Source organism: Semicossyphus pulcher, unplaced genomic scaffold (genome assembly GCF_022749685.1).
Source record: "Semicossyphus pulcher isolate SPU_LCO1_2020_fin unplaced genomic scaffold, fSemPul1.0.p SCAF_11, whole genome shotgun sequence".
Taxonomy (NCBI): domain Eukaryota; kingdom Metazoa; phylum Chordata; class Actinopteri; order Labriformes; family Labridae; genus Semicossyphus; species Semicossyphus pulcher.
In genome coordinates, this window is record NW_027211615.1 from 27,625,088 (window position 1) to 27,640,513 (window position 15,426).

General features: G+C 44.7%; 1 protein-coding gene across 1 annotated transcript in view; it reads left to right on the forward strand.

Annotated features, from left to right (window-relative positions):
- The window catches only part of galnt14 (UDP-N-acetyl-alpha-D-galactosamine:polypeptide N-acetylgalactosaminyltransferase 14 (GalNAc-T14)), a 195,095-nt gene that overhangs the window by 20,744 nt on the left and 158,925 nt on the right, over nt 1-15,426 (forward strand). Inside the window, exon 2 of the mRNA XM_069657584.1 lies at nt 10,830-10,999. Coding sequence (XP_069513685.1) covers nt 10,830-10,999 — 170 coding nt within the window. The remainder of the gene's footprint in view (nt 1-10,829; nt 11,000-15,426) is intronic.

Here is a 15,426-nt window from a genome sequence, read left to right on the forward strand (position 1 = left end):
CAGAAACCATGTTTGATTTATAGTTTGACTCATGTCCCATCTGTTAACATGGAGGAGGCGGGCTTTATGAGCTATACTGCAGCCAGTCAGCAGGGGGCGATAGAGAGGGTTTGGCTTCACTTTTAGGGAGCTGTCATGACATCCATGTTTTTATACAGTCTTTGTATGAAACACAAACTGTGAAATATTTGTCAGCAACTTTTATTTTGAAAGTCTAACCAGACTTGAACGTGTCATTGTTTGAAGTTTAGGGACCTTTTTAAGAGCTTGGAGTGATACTGTGAGGGTGGACAGTGTGCGACTGGTCTCCATTATAATTGTTTCCATCTCTGTGTCATGTGACCACATGTAATGCCTGTTGGGTCAATGGATGAACCATATCAGTGCTTTTAAAGAGACCACGAGTGTTTTTCTGCTGTCAACCAGTGACCTCCTCCTCCTACATTTAGATATAGACATAGAAACACACACACACATGCACACACACACACACACACACGCAACCGAACAGCTGTCAGGCCAATTCCACTCATGTCCCTGTGCTCCCATGATTCATTGCATCGCTGGTAGATTTCAGGTTCAGTGGAGGGTTTGTGTCCGTGTTTGGAGATATGATGTGGGAATACGTGCACGTAGGAGGGTTTTTTTCCATTATCACTCCCTTTTTTTCACTCGGTAATTCCCAGGACTGTCAGGAACTAAACTCATCTCCGCCTGAAAGATCCTCTGGCACAAATTTCATTAGTTTGCATGTTTATACAGCATCGAGCAAATCCACCAGTCGGTATAACGGCCGTGCTCTCACACTATTTTGATCAGATGAAGCCCAAGCAGCTATCAGCTAGGGCTGCACGATGTTGGAAAAGTCTGACAGTGTCATAACCTTTTCCTTCTGCGATATTTATTGCGATATTACAAAAATACCAAACAAACGAGTGAGTTTACATATTCAAAACAATAAACAATTATACTTGTACTCACTTGGTTCTCACTCTGACAGCCTTATGAAGAAGTAAAGAGAGTTCAGGTGGAGCCACACGTTTCTCTATAAAATAAATACAGACATGTGAGCTGCAGTTGTTAGTCGTACAGTATGTCATCATACCATGTCACATCATTTCTAACGGTGTTCAAATGTACGTTTAATCAGCGTGATCGACCATGTGACGGAAACTTTTTGAAAGCTCGCAGCTTCCTGCTTCCTGTCCACACACAACCTCACGTGCAGGTGTAGCCGCTAAACATAAACACTCGGCAACAAATCAGTCAGTTTATGTAGCCACAGCGTTAACCAGAACCAGGACTCGGTGCAGCTGATAACAAGAAGACACTCACTTATAAGCAACCTCGCGTAACGGAGCGTCCGCCTCGATCATCCCGCCGACATGATCTGTGACAGCAGCGTTTACAGGCAGGTGACACAGAGACTCAGCGTGAGTTCACTCTGTGCTTTGATGAACAGCTGGTCAGTTTTTGTTTTGCACAAAGCAAAGATTAAAGTGATAATCTCGAAGATCTCAGTTCTCTTTGGCGGCACCTGTGGCGATAAACGGTAATTGCGGGAGCTGTCTTCCCAGATATCCAGACCGTGTTTCGGTCGCTTTCCTTTTCAGACTGTTTGACTTCATCTGAGCGTCGAGTTTGTTTCTTCTTCTTTGGATTTTCACTTCTTGTTGAAGTTGTATCTGTAGTCATCCATCTTTTCTTTGTGTGTTCAGCCATAGTAGATTACTGTTTACTTGCAACACTTGCAGAGACCGGAGAAGCAGCCGCTTAGCTCCGCCTACCCTCTCTGGCAGACCAACCACTGCTGGCTGATGGGAAACGCGTCACTAACAGGCCGTAATTCTGCAAACACAAAGGCTTTCATCAGTGGGCCATAGGCTCATCACCATTGTGTTACCTCATTCGGCGAAAGATAGTGACTTAACAGACATTCATTTAAATAAAAATCTTAAAGATTACTTTAAGTTGCAGTTTGACGTGTTTCACTTAATTTGTTTCACTATCGCACATCCTGCGATGTGAGTATTGCACATGCTCACATCGCAGTTGTAATTGCTTAACGATATATCATGCAGCCCAGCTATCAGCTACCCTCAGATTAATTAGTGTCAATTTAAAAAAAAAAACAGATTTATTTTGGATTCAGGAGGGACAGCAGACAAATAAACGATAAAAGAGTTCTAGCTAAAATGCACTCTTTCATATTTGTCTGTCTCCAACAGGAAAAGCCTCTCACGCAGCGGCACACGGTCGAGAGGAAGAGGTTTGTGGCACTACGAGTTGCACACGACAGCTGCAGCCTCGTTTAAAAGCTGTGGTGTGAAAGAATGACAGTTTATGTTTTGGCCAAAGCTGCAAGTCAGCAAAACAACCTGCTGATGAAGTGAATTAAAATGTTGAAATCTAATATCACTTATATAACCAGACCTTCTTTTTGACTAATCAACCACACTGAGGCTCTGCAGACTTCGCTCTGATCCCCGTCCATCTGTTCGTCCCGCTGCACAGATTTATTAGGATTTATTCTGAAACTTTTTATGGAACAAAATAAAACTAGAGCATCCTGCATTTAAGCAAAAAAAGGTTATTCGTCTAGCCGTAATGGTGTGTGTGTGTGTGTGTGTGTGTGTGTCACAGACAGAGATGTACGAGCTGGAACAGAAAACAATGTAGAAACCAAACAAGCACCGCTGCTGCAGGGAGAGATCTATACACACCCTTAATTGATGACTGAACAGTGTGTGTGTGTGGAAGGAAGGGAGTAGAAGATGTTTGTCTCGCTGTGTGTGTGTGTGTGTGTGTGTGTGTGTGTGTGTGTGTGTGTGTAGTATTGACGTAGCTGTGCTCTCTCCAGACCTGAGCTCAATAAGCCCTGACTTCAAACAAACAGAAAGCACTTCACACAGGAGGAGGAGAGGAGAGGAGGAAAGACGAGCAGGTAAAAATAAACGAGGAGAGGAGTGATGTGGGACGAACGAGGGCCAGGTGAGGGAGGAAGTGAGGGCTGGAGATGAGAGGACAGGTGGAGGATGAAGAAGGAGGAGGAACGTGGTAGAAGATGAGGACGACGAGGAAAAGGAGTGATATAATCCTGATGTGACCTTGGCTCAGATTTTTGAGCAACGACGTGTTCAAGCGCAGAACAAAGATGTGTTTCACTGCGTTCAGTCTCTCAAACTAACAAGTAATCACACAGAAAACCCCTCGGACCAGATCTCTGTTGGCTTTTCATCCTTTTGTTTCAGTCTGAGCGGCCATGAACACACAGCGGGGTCGTCTGAGGCTCTGCAGGTGTTTGCTTTGGACTGGTGTCACTTAACGGAGGGCTGCTCTGGAGTAGGGCCAGTCTATGATATTTGTTTTCAACTTTGGCCTCCAGCTATTATGAAAACATGAGTAGCTGGATGGCTAAATGATTAGCTTCTTGGTATCCAGATCCCTGTGTTTTCTCCTTAGCTGTGTCCCAATCCACGGGCTGCAGCCTTCGAAGGAGGCGGTCCTCGGAGGACGCTCCATTCATAGAGCGTAGACCGTTAAAGCCAAACTGAAATGAGACGGTCTGGTCTACCCTTGCGTCACCAAACGCCGCTCCTGTCGCCTAGCAACAGGTAGGTAGCTAGCAGGCTAACTAGCTAGCATAACTAACGTCAAGTAAGTTAACCTATTATTTTAAAGATAATTTGTTTCAACGGCCCTTTCGTTTTCTTAAACATGTGTGACACTAGCTGTTCGATTGAGTTGAAACCATAAACTTTTACATTTTAAAGTGTATTCCTCGGCCGTTTAAAAGTCCGCCATTTCGTTTGAATTAGCGCGCAATGCATCACGGGATACGGTGGGCGGCGAAGGATGCACCCGTTGGATCTTTCACGGCCAGGGACACGGAGGACGCATTTGTCGGCCGCATCTGAAGGAGCCTTTGAATTGGGACTGCCTTCGACGCGCTTCTGTGACGCAATCAGCCTTCAAATACGGCCTTCGAAGGCTGCGGCCGCTGGATTGGCACACAGCTCTTGTCTGAGCTTTGTAAGCACGTTTGCTGTAGAGTATTCTCTGCCAACCTCACCTAATTTTGCCGTCCTGCTCTTGTCCTTCAAAATGACATCTGGTTTGCCATCTTCAAACAAATCATATATCCTTTTTGTGGGTGAGAGATTGCCAGCCTTAATCGTTGCAGCATGAATGCAGCAAAACCATCAGGATTATTTCCAGGTGGGTTACAGGGCTCGCCATAAGCACTGACCCGGTGCCCGACGGTGTGTCTTTCACCCCCCAGGCCAGTAGATTAAGCATGTAACTGGCCCTCCCGAGATTCACAGTCCTGATGGACGGGACTAATTACTTTCTATGCAGAATGGCTGCTGCTGTCAACAACACGTTTAACGTATAACAGTTCCACAATGAACACATCTTCAGTAATAAGAACCCTCACATGAGGAGAAATTGAATTTTACATTAGAATAAAACAGAATTAACAAATTATTTCAGGGCCAGTGGTTTTAATGGCAGGGCCAGTGAATTTGGAAAGTTCCTGGCCCAGAGTGCCAGTGGACAATTGTGCTCATTGTCAACCCCTGCAGGGTGTCACATATTGTTACAAACAGTTAAAGTTATATATAACAGCAGACCCACTGTCAGCACAAGTCTCCAGACATTCTTCTTCTACACAACCAAAACCCAACAAAGCGAACCAGCCAAAAATATGTTTTTAAAGCAAATTTTGGGAGTGAAATTCTCCTTTCAGACTCGTCGTCTCTTTAAGCCTCTGTCTCCGGTGTTTGCATACAGTTTTAAAAATTAATTATCATCAGCAACAGATATCAAACTCCATTTTCTGCAGATCAAGGTTTAGTTATCTCATTATCACGACGCAGCACGACCTAAAAGCCATCAGTTTGAGTGAACTTTGAATCTGATCCGTGGCAGAGGCGCCGGCTGCAGCCTGAGCCCGTTCACCCTGATTAAAGCAGAATGCGGAGCGTTGATCAATCGTTTCCTCCGACTGCGTCTCGTCTGCTTCGGTTTCTCTTCAGCGAGCTCGACTACAAAGGGCGACGATCTCCAGATCTAAAGTCACGATCTGACAGCACAGTTTGCAGTTTCACAGCATAACAAGATCGTTAGCCGTGACCTGCTGGAGATAAGAAAAGTTTGATACCTCGTCGTGGCACAAAAACTAATTGGCAAGCTGGAGATAACAGGATTAAAAAAGAGTGTATGTAAATGAGGTCTGTGCTGCTGTAATTTAAACAATCCTCTCGTTTTAAACACGGATGTTTGATGTGGGATGTGTCTCCTGGATGCTCGTCTCTTGTCTCCTTTTGTTGCATCTTTTACATTTCAGTGCTGCTTCATCTGGAAAATGCAGATTCATGTGTTTGTCTCTTTGCTGTGAGGACTTAATTTCAGATTTTGCGAGACCAAAGCCGGGAGAAATGTTCACCTTGTGTTTCTATCCCAGCTTTGTTTCTTGACTTTGTTTTATAGGTGCTTTGTTGAGCTTGAAGGAAAACTAAATCTCTGTTTTTACTTCGTCCGGACCAGAAAATAACGTTACAGGAAGAAAACGTCTTAATCCGTCCTCTGTAACCCGAGTCAGATAATGTTGAAACCAGAGGAGATGAAGGATAATGTTCCTCTTCCCTTCGTAATAACACCGCTGATAACTGCCAACGTTTAATCTCTCCTCTGATAGATAATTCAAGAAACACAAAATAATGAAGATATCACGTTTGTTTTGCTGCCTTGTTACAGAGGTGATACATCATGATATAATAGAGGCTGATGTGTGTGTGTGTGTGTGTGTGTGTGTGTGTGTGTGTGTGTGTGTGTGTGTGTGTGTGTGTGTGTGTGTGTGTGTGTGTGGTAGAGGTCATTGTTCATATGGTGCACATGAACACAAACACACTCCATACATGATTTATTCCCTGGATGTAACGGGTAATTCATCATGTGACTGGGGCACACATCAGGATTAGGAGACACTGAGGAACAGAGAGAGAGAGAGTTTATTATTATTATGTTTGTTTGATCAGAAATATATCAGGCAGGAAACTGAAAACTCGACTTGTAATGTCTGTTTTTCTAAATAAAAACACTTTCCTCATACTGTGTCTTTCTCTCTTTGTCCTAAAGGCACCAAAAACACTCGTAAGTCATGTTACGTTTGCGAACAGTCCGATTTTATTCAACAGTTCGAAACTTTGAGCTTTAATATTTTTAATGTTTATTCCCAAATTTCCTGCCGGCCCCCAAAGGCGGTGTTCGGCACACCGGTGACAATACCGTCACCGACGTCACGTTCTGCCACTAAAATCATCCGTGATTGAATGATTGCTGAACATCTTCCCCTCACGCTCGTCAGAGACACACACACACACACACACACACATACACAGAGAGGACTTCTTGTCAGTGGTACATGTACAACAGAGACACTCAACACCTGTTACACGGAGCGCCCTCTACAGGCCTGGAGCACGTCTGTTGCACGGACAGGATTTGCAGCGTTTTTCTTTTTGCTTGTGTTTCCTGGGTTTGCTTCGTTTCTGTATCAGCGGCCCGTCTGATGTTAATGTATTTGTTTTGGCTCTTGCAGCACGTTTTTTTCATTTGCAGCGCATGTCCGTTGTTGTTTTGGACTTTTGCATTTGTTTTTGAATTTACATTTTTCTTTTCTTCCAGTTGAAATTGTTTGGGCCGTTGCAGCGCGATTGCCCTGGTCAGCCTCTGTAAAAAAGAGGTAGAATCATGTGTTGAGCAGGGTACTCCTTTTCATTTAGTTTATTTAACAGTATCACGATCGAATCATGATATACATTTTAGGTCATTTCGCCCACCCCTACCCCGTTTCACTCCAAAGAAAATTGAAGCTGGTTTGACATTCCCCAAAAACACTAGAGGAAGAAGAGATCCACTCCTGCCAGTCACAAGACAGAAATGTGTTTGTGGGGAAAAATGCCTAAACTCACAAACACACAACAAAAGCTTAAAGAAAAAATAACAACGAGCTCTCTGGTGGAAACATGACCAGAAGATCTAACTGCAAAGAGCTCTACATCACTGACACACAAGAACATCATGATTACAGACCAGCAGGCAGCGACGGCAGCTTCTTTAAAGGACAGTTTGTGTCTTTTACTTCCTTTTTTTGGACTTTTTTTAAGGGATTCAAACCAGCAACAATCTGTTCTTAGAGCTGCAGGTTTTAATTAACACACAGCGTCCTGTCCCTCATCCCTCTTTGTCCTCCTCTCTCTCTCTCCCTCTTTTTACCTCTGCTGTCTCTCCCCAATGTGAGCTGTCAAAAAGTACGCGCTGGCCAAGACACCCTGATGTGTGTGTGTGTGTGTGTGTGTGTGTGTGTGAGCGAGCCAAGCCACCAAGGAACCTATTAATTCATCCAGACGAGACAGACTGATACATTTTGAATCATAATGAGAGAGCTGAAGCCTGCACACACACACACACACACACACACACACACACACACACACACACACACACACACTGTTTGTCCGGCGCTTCGTGTCTCAGCTTCGTTAATTGAATGTCTGTGTTCATGTAAGAGGCCGTAAGAGGCATTGAGAGGATGCCACGGTGCATTAGGAAGACAAGCAGAGGGTGTGTATGTGTGTGTATGTGTGTGTGTGCGTGTGTGTGTTTTGTAAATAGGATAGAATTCAGAGGACCTTGAACGCAGCCTCTGCTGAGCTCCTAGCGAGACGAGACGCAAACAAATCTTACAGCGAGGCGAGAAGGCCGCAGGTGTGTGTGTGTGTGTGTGTGTGTGTGTGTGTGTGTGTGTGTGTGTGTGTGTGAAACTCAGACAAGCTTAATCGCACCCCGCCCCTGTTGTCTTGCTTCTTCGCTCATCCTCTCTCCGCTGCACTCCTCTTCTCTGTCTTTGTCTCCTCTCCTCCCCTCTTTCTCCTCCTCCTCCTCGTCTTTATCTCTTCTCACACCTCCCTCCCTTTTCCTCCCCTCTATCCCTTTCTTTTTTTCTCTATTCCTACTCATCTTGTCCTTTTTTCTGCGTTCATCCCTTCTCCTCTTCTTTATCTCCACTTAAAAAATGTCCTCTTCGTTTTCTTGGCTTCTTGTTTTTTTTAAGTAATTCAATGTCATCTGTTTTCCTTGTTCTTCTTTCTTTCTCTTTCTTCTCTTCCCTCCACATTTCCTTTATTTTTTCCTCTATTCCCCGCGATATCTTCATTTCCACTTCCCCTCCTACTCTTGCATTAGTGTTCAACCATTTTCTCCTCTCTTTTCTTTGTCTTCCTTCTCATCCTCACCTTTCTCCTCTTCTTCTCTCTATATTTCTAACCTTATTTTAAACTGCTTTCATGTTTTCTTGTTCTATTATTTTCTGTCCCTTCCTTTTGCCCTGACAAAGTGTACATGAAGTGACCTCCCTGCTCCTTTTACTCCACATCTGATTCAAACGATCTCACACAGCTCATGTGAGCTGCTTCTTTGCAGGTGTCATTGGGTTACAGTCTTGTGCAACTCCGTCTGCAGCCCACTTCTCGTGTGCATCTGCTGATGAGACGATAGAATGAATAAGTTTTAAATCTGCTTTGAGTGTCCACAACATTTAGACAAACTACACCGTGCAGCGCCCGCTCAAGAACCACTTTAAGACGACTGAGGGGGACATTTGAACATTTTCTCTCTTTCTTACTTTTCTTTCTTAACTGTGGCTCAGAGGTACAGTGGGAGGTCCTCCAATCAGAAGGTTGGTGGTTTGATCCCCAGCTCCTACAGTTACATGTCAAAGGATAATGCTGGTGTGATACTGAACCCCAGATTGCATGTGTGTGAATGATGTAGGGCTGCAACAACTAATCGATTAAAACACCCGGAGGTCTTTGTAAGTGCAGTCTTATTTCTTCTTTAGTTCTTTCTTTCTCTTTTTTGTCTCTCTCTGTTTCCTTCTTCTCTCCCCCTATCGTCTTAAATCAAACTTTCTTCCTGTGTTTCTCTCTCCTCTCTCAAGCTTTTCATTCATCCATCCGACCCAACATTCATCCCTCTATCCACCTCTCTTCCCCTCACGTTCTGTCTTCTTGTCTCTTTACTTCTTTCCTCTCCAATCCCCACTTTTTCTATTCCTCTCCCTGCCTCTCTTTCTTTCGTCCTTCTTCTCTCCTACTCCCCTCTTCCTCTTTTTCCTCTTCTGTCCTTCTTTGTCTCTTTATTTATTTCACCTTTCCTCCACCCCTCTCTTTTCTTCCACATTTGCTTCCTTTTCTCTCCCTTTGACTCACACTTTTTTTCCCTCTTTTTCTCTCTCTTCTCTCACTATTCCATCATCCATTCATCCCTCTATCCCCCTCCCATTCTCTCACTTTATATCAGCTTGTCTCTTTACTTCTTTCCTCTCTAGTACCTAATTGTCCTCTTCCTCTCTCTCCTTCTTTCTTCCTTCATCTCTCCCACTCCCCTCTTCCTCTTTTCCACTAATTCCTCCTTCTGACTCTCTTGATTTCCTCACTTTCTCTCCATCCAATTTGCTCTTTTTTCCCCCACACCCTCCTTATCCCTCCCTCACCTTTCCTCTCTCCTCACTCCTTTCTCTCCTTCCTTAATTCCTTCTTTTCCCTCCCTCTTGTTGTCCCTCTTCCCTCACTCTTTCCATTCGTGCATGCATCCCTCTATCGTCCTCTCCTCCTCTCTCCCTCCCTCTATTTCGTCACGCTGCGTTGTTACAGCCACTCTGGGAAGAACTAGCAACACACACACACACACACGCACACACACTGACTCCCAGCCCTCTAATGGCCCCATTTAGACAATGTGTCGCATCAGCAGGTCGTACGGCTGAATAATGAGGAGAGAAGAAGAAGAAGGAGGAGGACAAGAGAAGAAGAAGATGAGGAGGATGTCACTCGTTTTTTTCCGCATCCCTCCATCCAGACTGCTGCTCCACCGTAAATGTTGTTCTGTTACACACACCATCAGTATCTAAGTGTGTGTGCAGGTGTGTGCGTCCATTCATCTCCACTACGCGTCGCGCTCTGCGGTCGTTCGGAAGAAATATGGCCGCTGGATTTTTTTTTTTTTGCAGGAGCTCCTGTGTTATGTTTATGATGGGGCCAAAGTGAGAGAGGGAATGATAATGTTCATTCTTTATGTCGCTCGCCCTCACAGAAACATCTCTCTCTCTCTCTTATGCACACGGAAACACACACTTCCTCTCTATCAACCGAAACACGCGCTCCCCCGCCTCTCAAAAGATACCTACAAGCACACACACTCATAAATGATACACAAACACGTTTACCACCTCTGTTTTTAAAGCAACACACACACACACACACACACACACACACACTCCTTCCTGCATCTGCACCGTCTCATAAATGATCTACACACACTCACACACACTCACACACACTCACAGCAGAAAGTGCAGCTGTAGCGCTTTTTTATTTTAAAGTCGCTGCCACCTTGTCTTCTTCTCCCCCAGCTGTGAAACGATTTAAGTGCTACATTAACGCTTTACATCTGCTTTTATAACATTAGTATATTCTGCAGAAGGGGGCCTTTCAGCAGAGTTTGTTGTTTATTCCGGAAACAGAATGTTTTTGGTATTTTTTTGCAGAACAACATAAAGAAGAAGTGACTTTTACGTTAGCTCACACTGTGAACGTAGCCTCCAATTAGCATATAAAAGTGTTGCACTGCTGCTGTTGCATGTTTGAGGCCATTTACTACCAGGAAGGCCTTCAGCGTCTGAACCCTTTACTAAAGAATGTGTCGACAGGTCAGGTCATTAGTTAATTATGAGGTCACTGATTCTTTGACTGACTGGTCGGCAGATCTCGGATGCAGAGTGGGAGGACATGTTGGAGGGTTTCGACGAGCGGAGTTACCTGAACGCCCGGCGCTGGAAGCCCGGAGACGACCCGTACACGCTGTACGCCTTCAACCAGAGAGAGAGCGAACGCATCCCCAGCAACCGCGCCCTGAGGGACACACGGCACTACAGGTACACACACACACACACACACACACACACACACACACTCGTTTTGCTTATTTCCTTTGTTAGTGCGTAAGATGTCAGACGGGTTCGAGAATATGTGTTGTGTTTGGTGGATTTATCTGCTCAGTCTGAGAAACACAACCTCCAGAGGAATGTATTCATTATACACAAACAGTGTGATGTATGAGAGTGTGCTGCAGAGACACAAAGCTTATCAGAGACTGGAGCAGCCTGCAAGCAGCAACAAACAGATCACATGACATTACAGGTATGATCACACACACAGTTAAACAGAACCACAGCAGCAGCAGCTCTCGGAGCTCTTAATTAATCCCCTATCTGCACTGAAACAAAGTCAGATTGTGGAAGCAAACATGCTTTAATAGAAAAACCCAGTAAATTACGATCCGTCAGTCTGCTCAGAAATTAAATTAAACACCAAAATAGAAATCCTCTTAGCTGGAGCGCCGTCCTCGTCTGCTGGAAAGATGCTCGGCAGGAAGATAAGGAGCTCGCTGGTTTGACAGCAGACGCCTTCTTACACATTTCAGGAGATAAAAAACTTGCAGGCACTCGTGGAAGGCACGAAGAGGTCCAGTGTAGACAGGATACACACACACACACACACACACACACACACACGCACACACACACGCTGAACTGCTGCTGCCACGATGCTCTCAGCAATCAAGGCATTTCAGTTCTTTGATGTGTCCTTCCACTTTCAGTATAGTGGCTTTTATTTTGAAAATGTGTGCTCATCAGCAGAGAGCTGTTTTGGATTACATCAGAGTACTTCCTGTCCTGCTCTGATGTTTATTAGTTATGACTGAATGTGTCTTGTTGATCTACATTGTTTAGTAAAATCCCTCCGTACGTGTTCTGCATCGGCTCTGAAGTTTGTGTCTTTGATGAATGAAACATTCCTGCCTCAGGCTTTTTGTTGTTCAATCAGATGGAAATATTTTAGACCTGCGGTGAATTAATTTAAACTTATTCCAGCTCAAAGTCGAGCGGACATATTTGAAATGTTTTTAAAGTGCGTGAAACCTTGATGTTGTCTCAAGTGAAGAATTTTCAACTTGAGTTTGTTATGACAGAACAAAGGACGGATAAAGGAAGGAGTGGCATGCTCTGAATTATTGTCAAATTCCAACAAAAGACCAAAATCCACAAGACATCGACCCCACAAACGATTATTTTCTTTGTATTAAAGTTGAGGTAAAGTTTATTCTTCTGTGCCGTATTCTCGCATAGACCAGACCTCCAGATGTCCACCCAGCTGACCCATCATAAGTCTTGTTACTGCCAAAAAGGGAGGCCACAACTAAATGATCAAAGCAATCAATCAAGGATTTCATTGACTTAAATGATCAAACTTAACAGAGGTGATTTGAGAGTCATGTCTGAAGAGTGTGGATGAGTGAAAATGTGGCGTGATGCATGTGATGGTCGAGCAAACAAGGGACAAAGGCTGAGGAGGATGCAGCCGGCCCAGCTGAGTAAGAAAGGCGGGCCTTTATGCCTTCCTGAAGGCCCAGCCCAGGTGGGCAAGGATTAGCAAACGACCCTCCCAGCTCCACCTACATGCCAACTCCCAGTACCTGGAACAAGCAAGCAAACAATCCAGGCAGGCAGACTGGGAGGGTCAGAGTCTGCACTAACGCTATGGATGTTTGTATTTTGAAACCAATAACAACCATCTTTGGTGCTGCACAGCCGAGGATGCAGTAACAGTGCGGTGGCGAGTCCTGGCCTAAAAAAAGCTGACTGTAAAATTTATAAGACGCACTTTTAATACATTTTTTTTTCATCTAAAAAGTGGGTCGCGTCCTGTATACCGGTGCGACCAATATACCAGAGAGAGGTATTTTATTGTGTCACGGCACAATGGTGCTGTAATCTAGCTAAAGATTCATTACGGACATGCGCTGCCAGTGCAGCCGCCACCCTCACAACAATCAACATTAGTGTAGGCTACACTCAACTACCGCACCGGGAGTCCAAACATGACATGGCAAAAATACATGGTAGGCTGTTATTTGCTTTCAAATTAAAATACATCGAAATAGTGTTGAAATAACTTGTATAAATTACTTGTATTATATTAAAAAATACCTGTAGAAAACCGTTTTTCCCTCTGGGATATCCCCCAAAACAGACTCTTATATTCTGGATTTTACGGTAATTCATACAAAGGAAAACTCTACATAATACATCAAAAGAAATGCAACGTAACGGTAAAAGAGAGAACCTGACAGCACCATGCTAATCTTCACAAAACTCAGCATTTTCAGCTTGTTGGTTGCTAGCTTGGAGGCTGTTGTTGCGGTGTACATCCTGGGAGGCAGACTACTCGACCATAGGTCGTCCAAAAACTATTAAAACACCTGAATGAGCCGCTCTGTTGCACTGAGCGACATGTTTCATCACCATGAACTTACATACTAGTTTATTTTGACGCAGTCCTACACACATCATCCTGCTGCTAGATATCCCCCTTTAGCACAGAATGTGGATTAATCCGCCACTGAAAATAGTCCCCAGCAAATGCACTATTTCCTCCTTTTATAGACGAGTTCTGAGCGCTCTGCAGGAACCAGTGGGCTCGGGGCTGAGATGGGAATCAAGCACATATTCAGAGGCAGAATAACATTTTTTGGTTGTAGTTTAGTTTCCTTTAAAGATGACAGTTCACTTTTTGTCTTCCTTCTCTTCCATTCATTCTTTCTCTTAAGATACCCACGCTTTAGTTGAGCTGTGCCATTTGGATTGTTTGTTTTGTCTGCAATGACCCGAATGTGTCTGACAATGTGCAAACTAGCTTTTCACTTCTAATGAGGGATGTTTGTTTTATGTCATTTGCAGAGCTGAAAAAGCTGCAACAGAAAATGTAGATTAATGCTGAGGACAAAAGGATGTGGCTGGAACATCCATCCTCCCTGTCGTGTCGGTGTGGCTTTCAGCCGCTGCTCTGTGTGTGATTAAAGGTTAGCAGGCAGCTCGTGGTGACCCAGCTCTCTAATAGGAAGCTGCGTGTGGGCGTTAATTGGGCGGCTGTTTGTTCTGGCAGTTACGGTGAATGTGACTAAGTCCTGGATGGTTGGTGCTGCTGTTTCTGCGGCGGGTGTTTGTGGTGGTGTTTTCACAGTGGGTTATGGCTGCAGGACTCACGTAGGAAGCTAAAGTCTGTTAGCATAACTGGCACGTACATCCGACTGCGTGCGTGGATGTGTGCGGCGTTTAGAAGATGTGTCCCGCAGATGATGGGGAGTATGATGTCTGACTCAATCATAGCTTGTCTGCTGCTGCCAAACTGTGTGTGTGTGTGTGTGTGTGTGTGTGTGTGCGTGTGTGTGCATGTGCGTGTGTGTGTGCTTCCACAGTTCATGTCCACATGTCTACGCTAATGTGCGTAATTGCGTCGTGTCAATTGCCTGCATCATCTGCTGTGCTTCCGGAGGAGGGAGATTCGCTGTCGAGCTGACATAAGGCGGCTAAGAATTGTGTGAAAGTGTGTGTTTGTGTGTGTTTGTGTGTGTGTGTGTGTGTGTGTGTGACAGAGAAAGTGAGAAGTGTGTGTAGGAGGCGAAAGCAGGGATACGCTTACACATTAATCTGTGAGCAGGGAGGTAGGGGGCTGATAGTACTCATTTATCTCGTATAGGACAGCGATGAAGGTGGTGTGTGTGTGTGTGTGTGTGTGTGTGTGTGTGTGTGTGTGTGTGTGTGTGTGTGTGTGTGATGTGATTATCTGTTAACTCAGTTACTGTGTGGCTGTAGATCTCAGGAGTGCTTGGCAGGGGAAATGATAGCGCCCCGTGCTCTGTTAGGATGGAAAAAAACTGCAGTGAAAGCGTTGGTGAAGCTGTGGAGGTTTTGTATTCTTAGAAACACCTTCTTCTTCTTCTTCTTCTTCTTCTTCTCCTGCTGCAGACCGACTGAGGGGCTTCCTACGCCTCGGCTCGGCTCCTACATTTAGTTTAGATAGAGAGCACAAAGTGAGATGTTAAGATCCAATGCACTGAGGAATTTTAACATTTTACTGTCCAAACATTTTAAATCTACTAGAATTATCATTTAAGAGAGAAAATATCCATCCATCAATTCTCTACACCGCTCATCCTGTTCAGGGTCGCGGGGGGCTGGAGCCTATCCCAGCTGTTATTGGGCGAGAGGTGGGGTTACACCTAGACTGATCTCCAGTCAATCACAGGGCGCATGATGGCTGCCACTCTTTCCCTGTGTCTGTTTGGAGCATCGTCTGTTCATGTCCTCAAAAATTAACCTTAGATGCAACATATATTGTATGCACATGAACAGTCCACAATTAACCACATCTGTACGATGTGTCGTTGCCGCTGCACAGAGACAAACATGCCTGTCAAACAGCTGCAGACAGATAAGTTCTGTTTTAGACGTCGACGTGG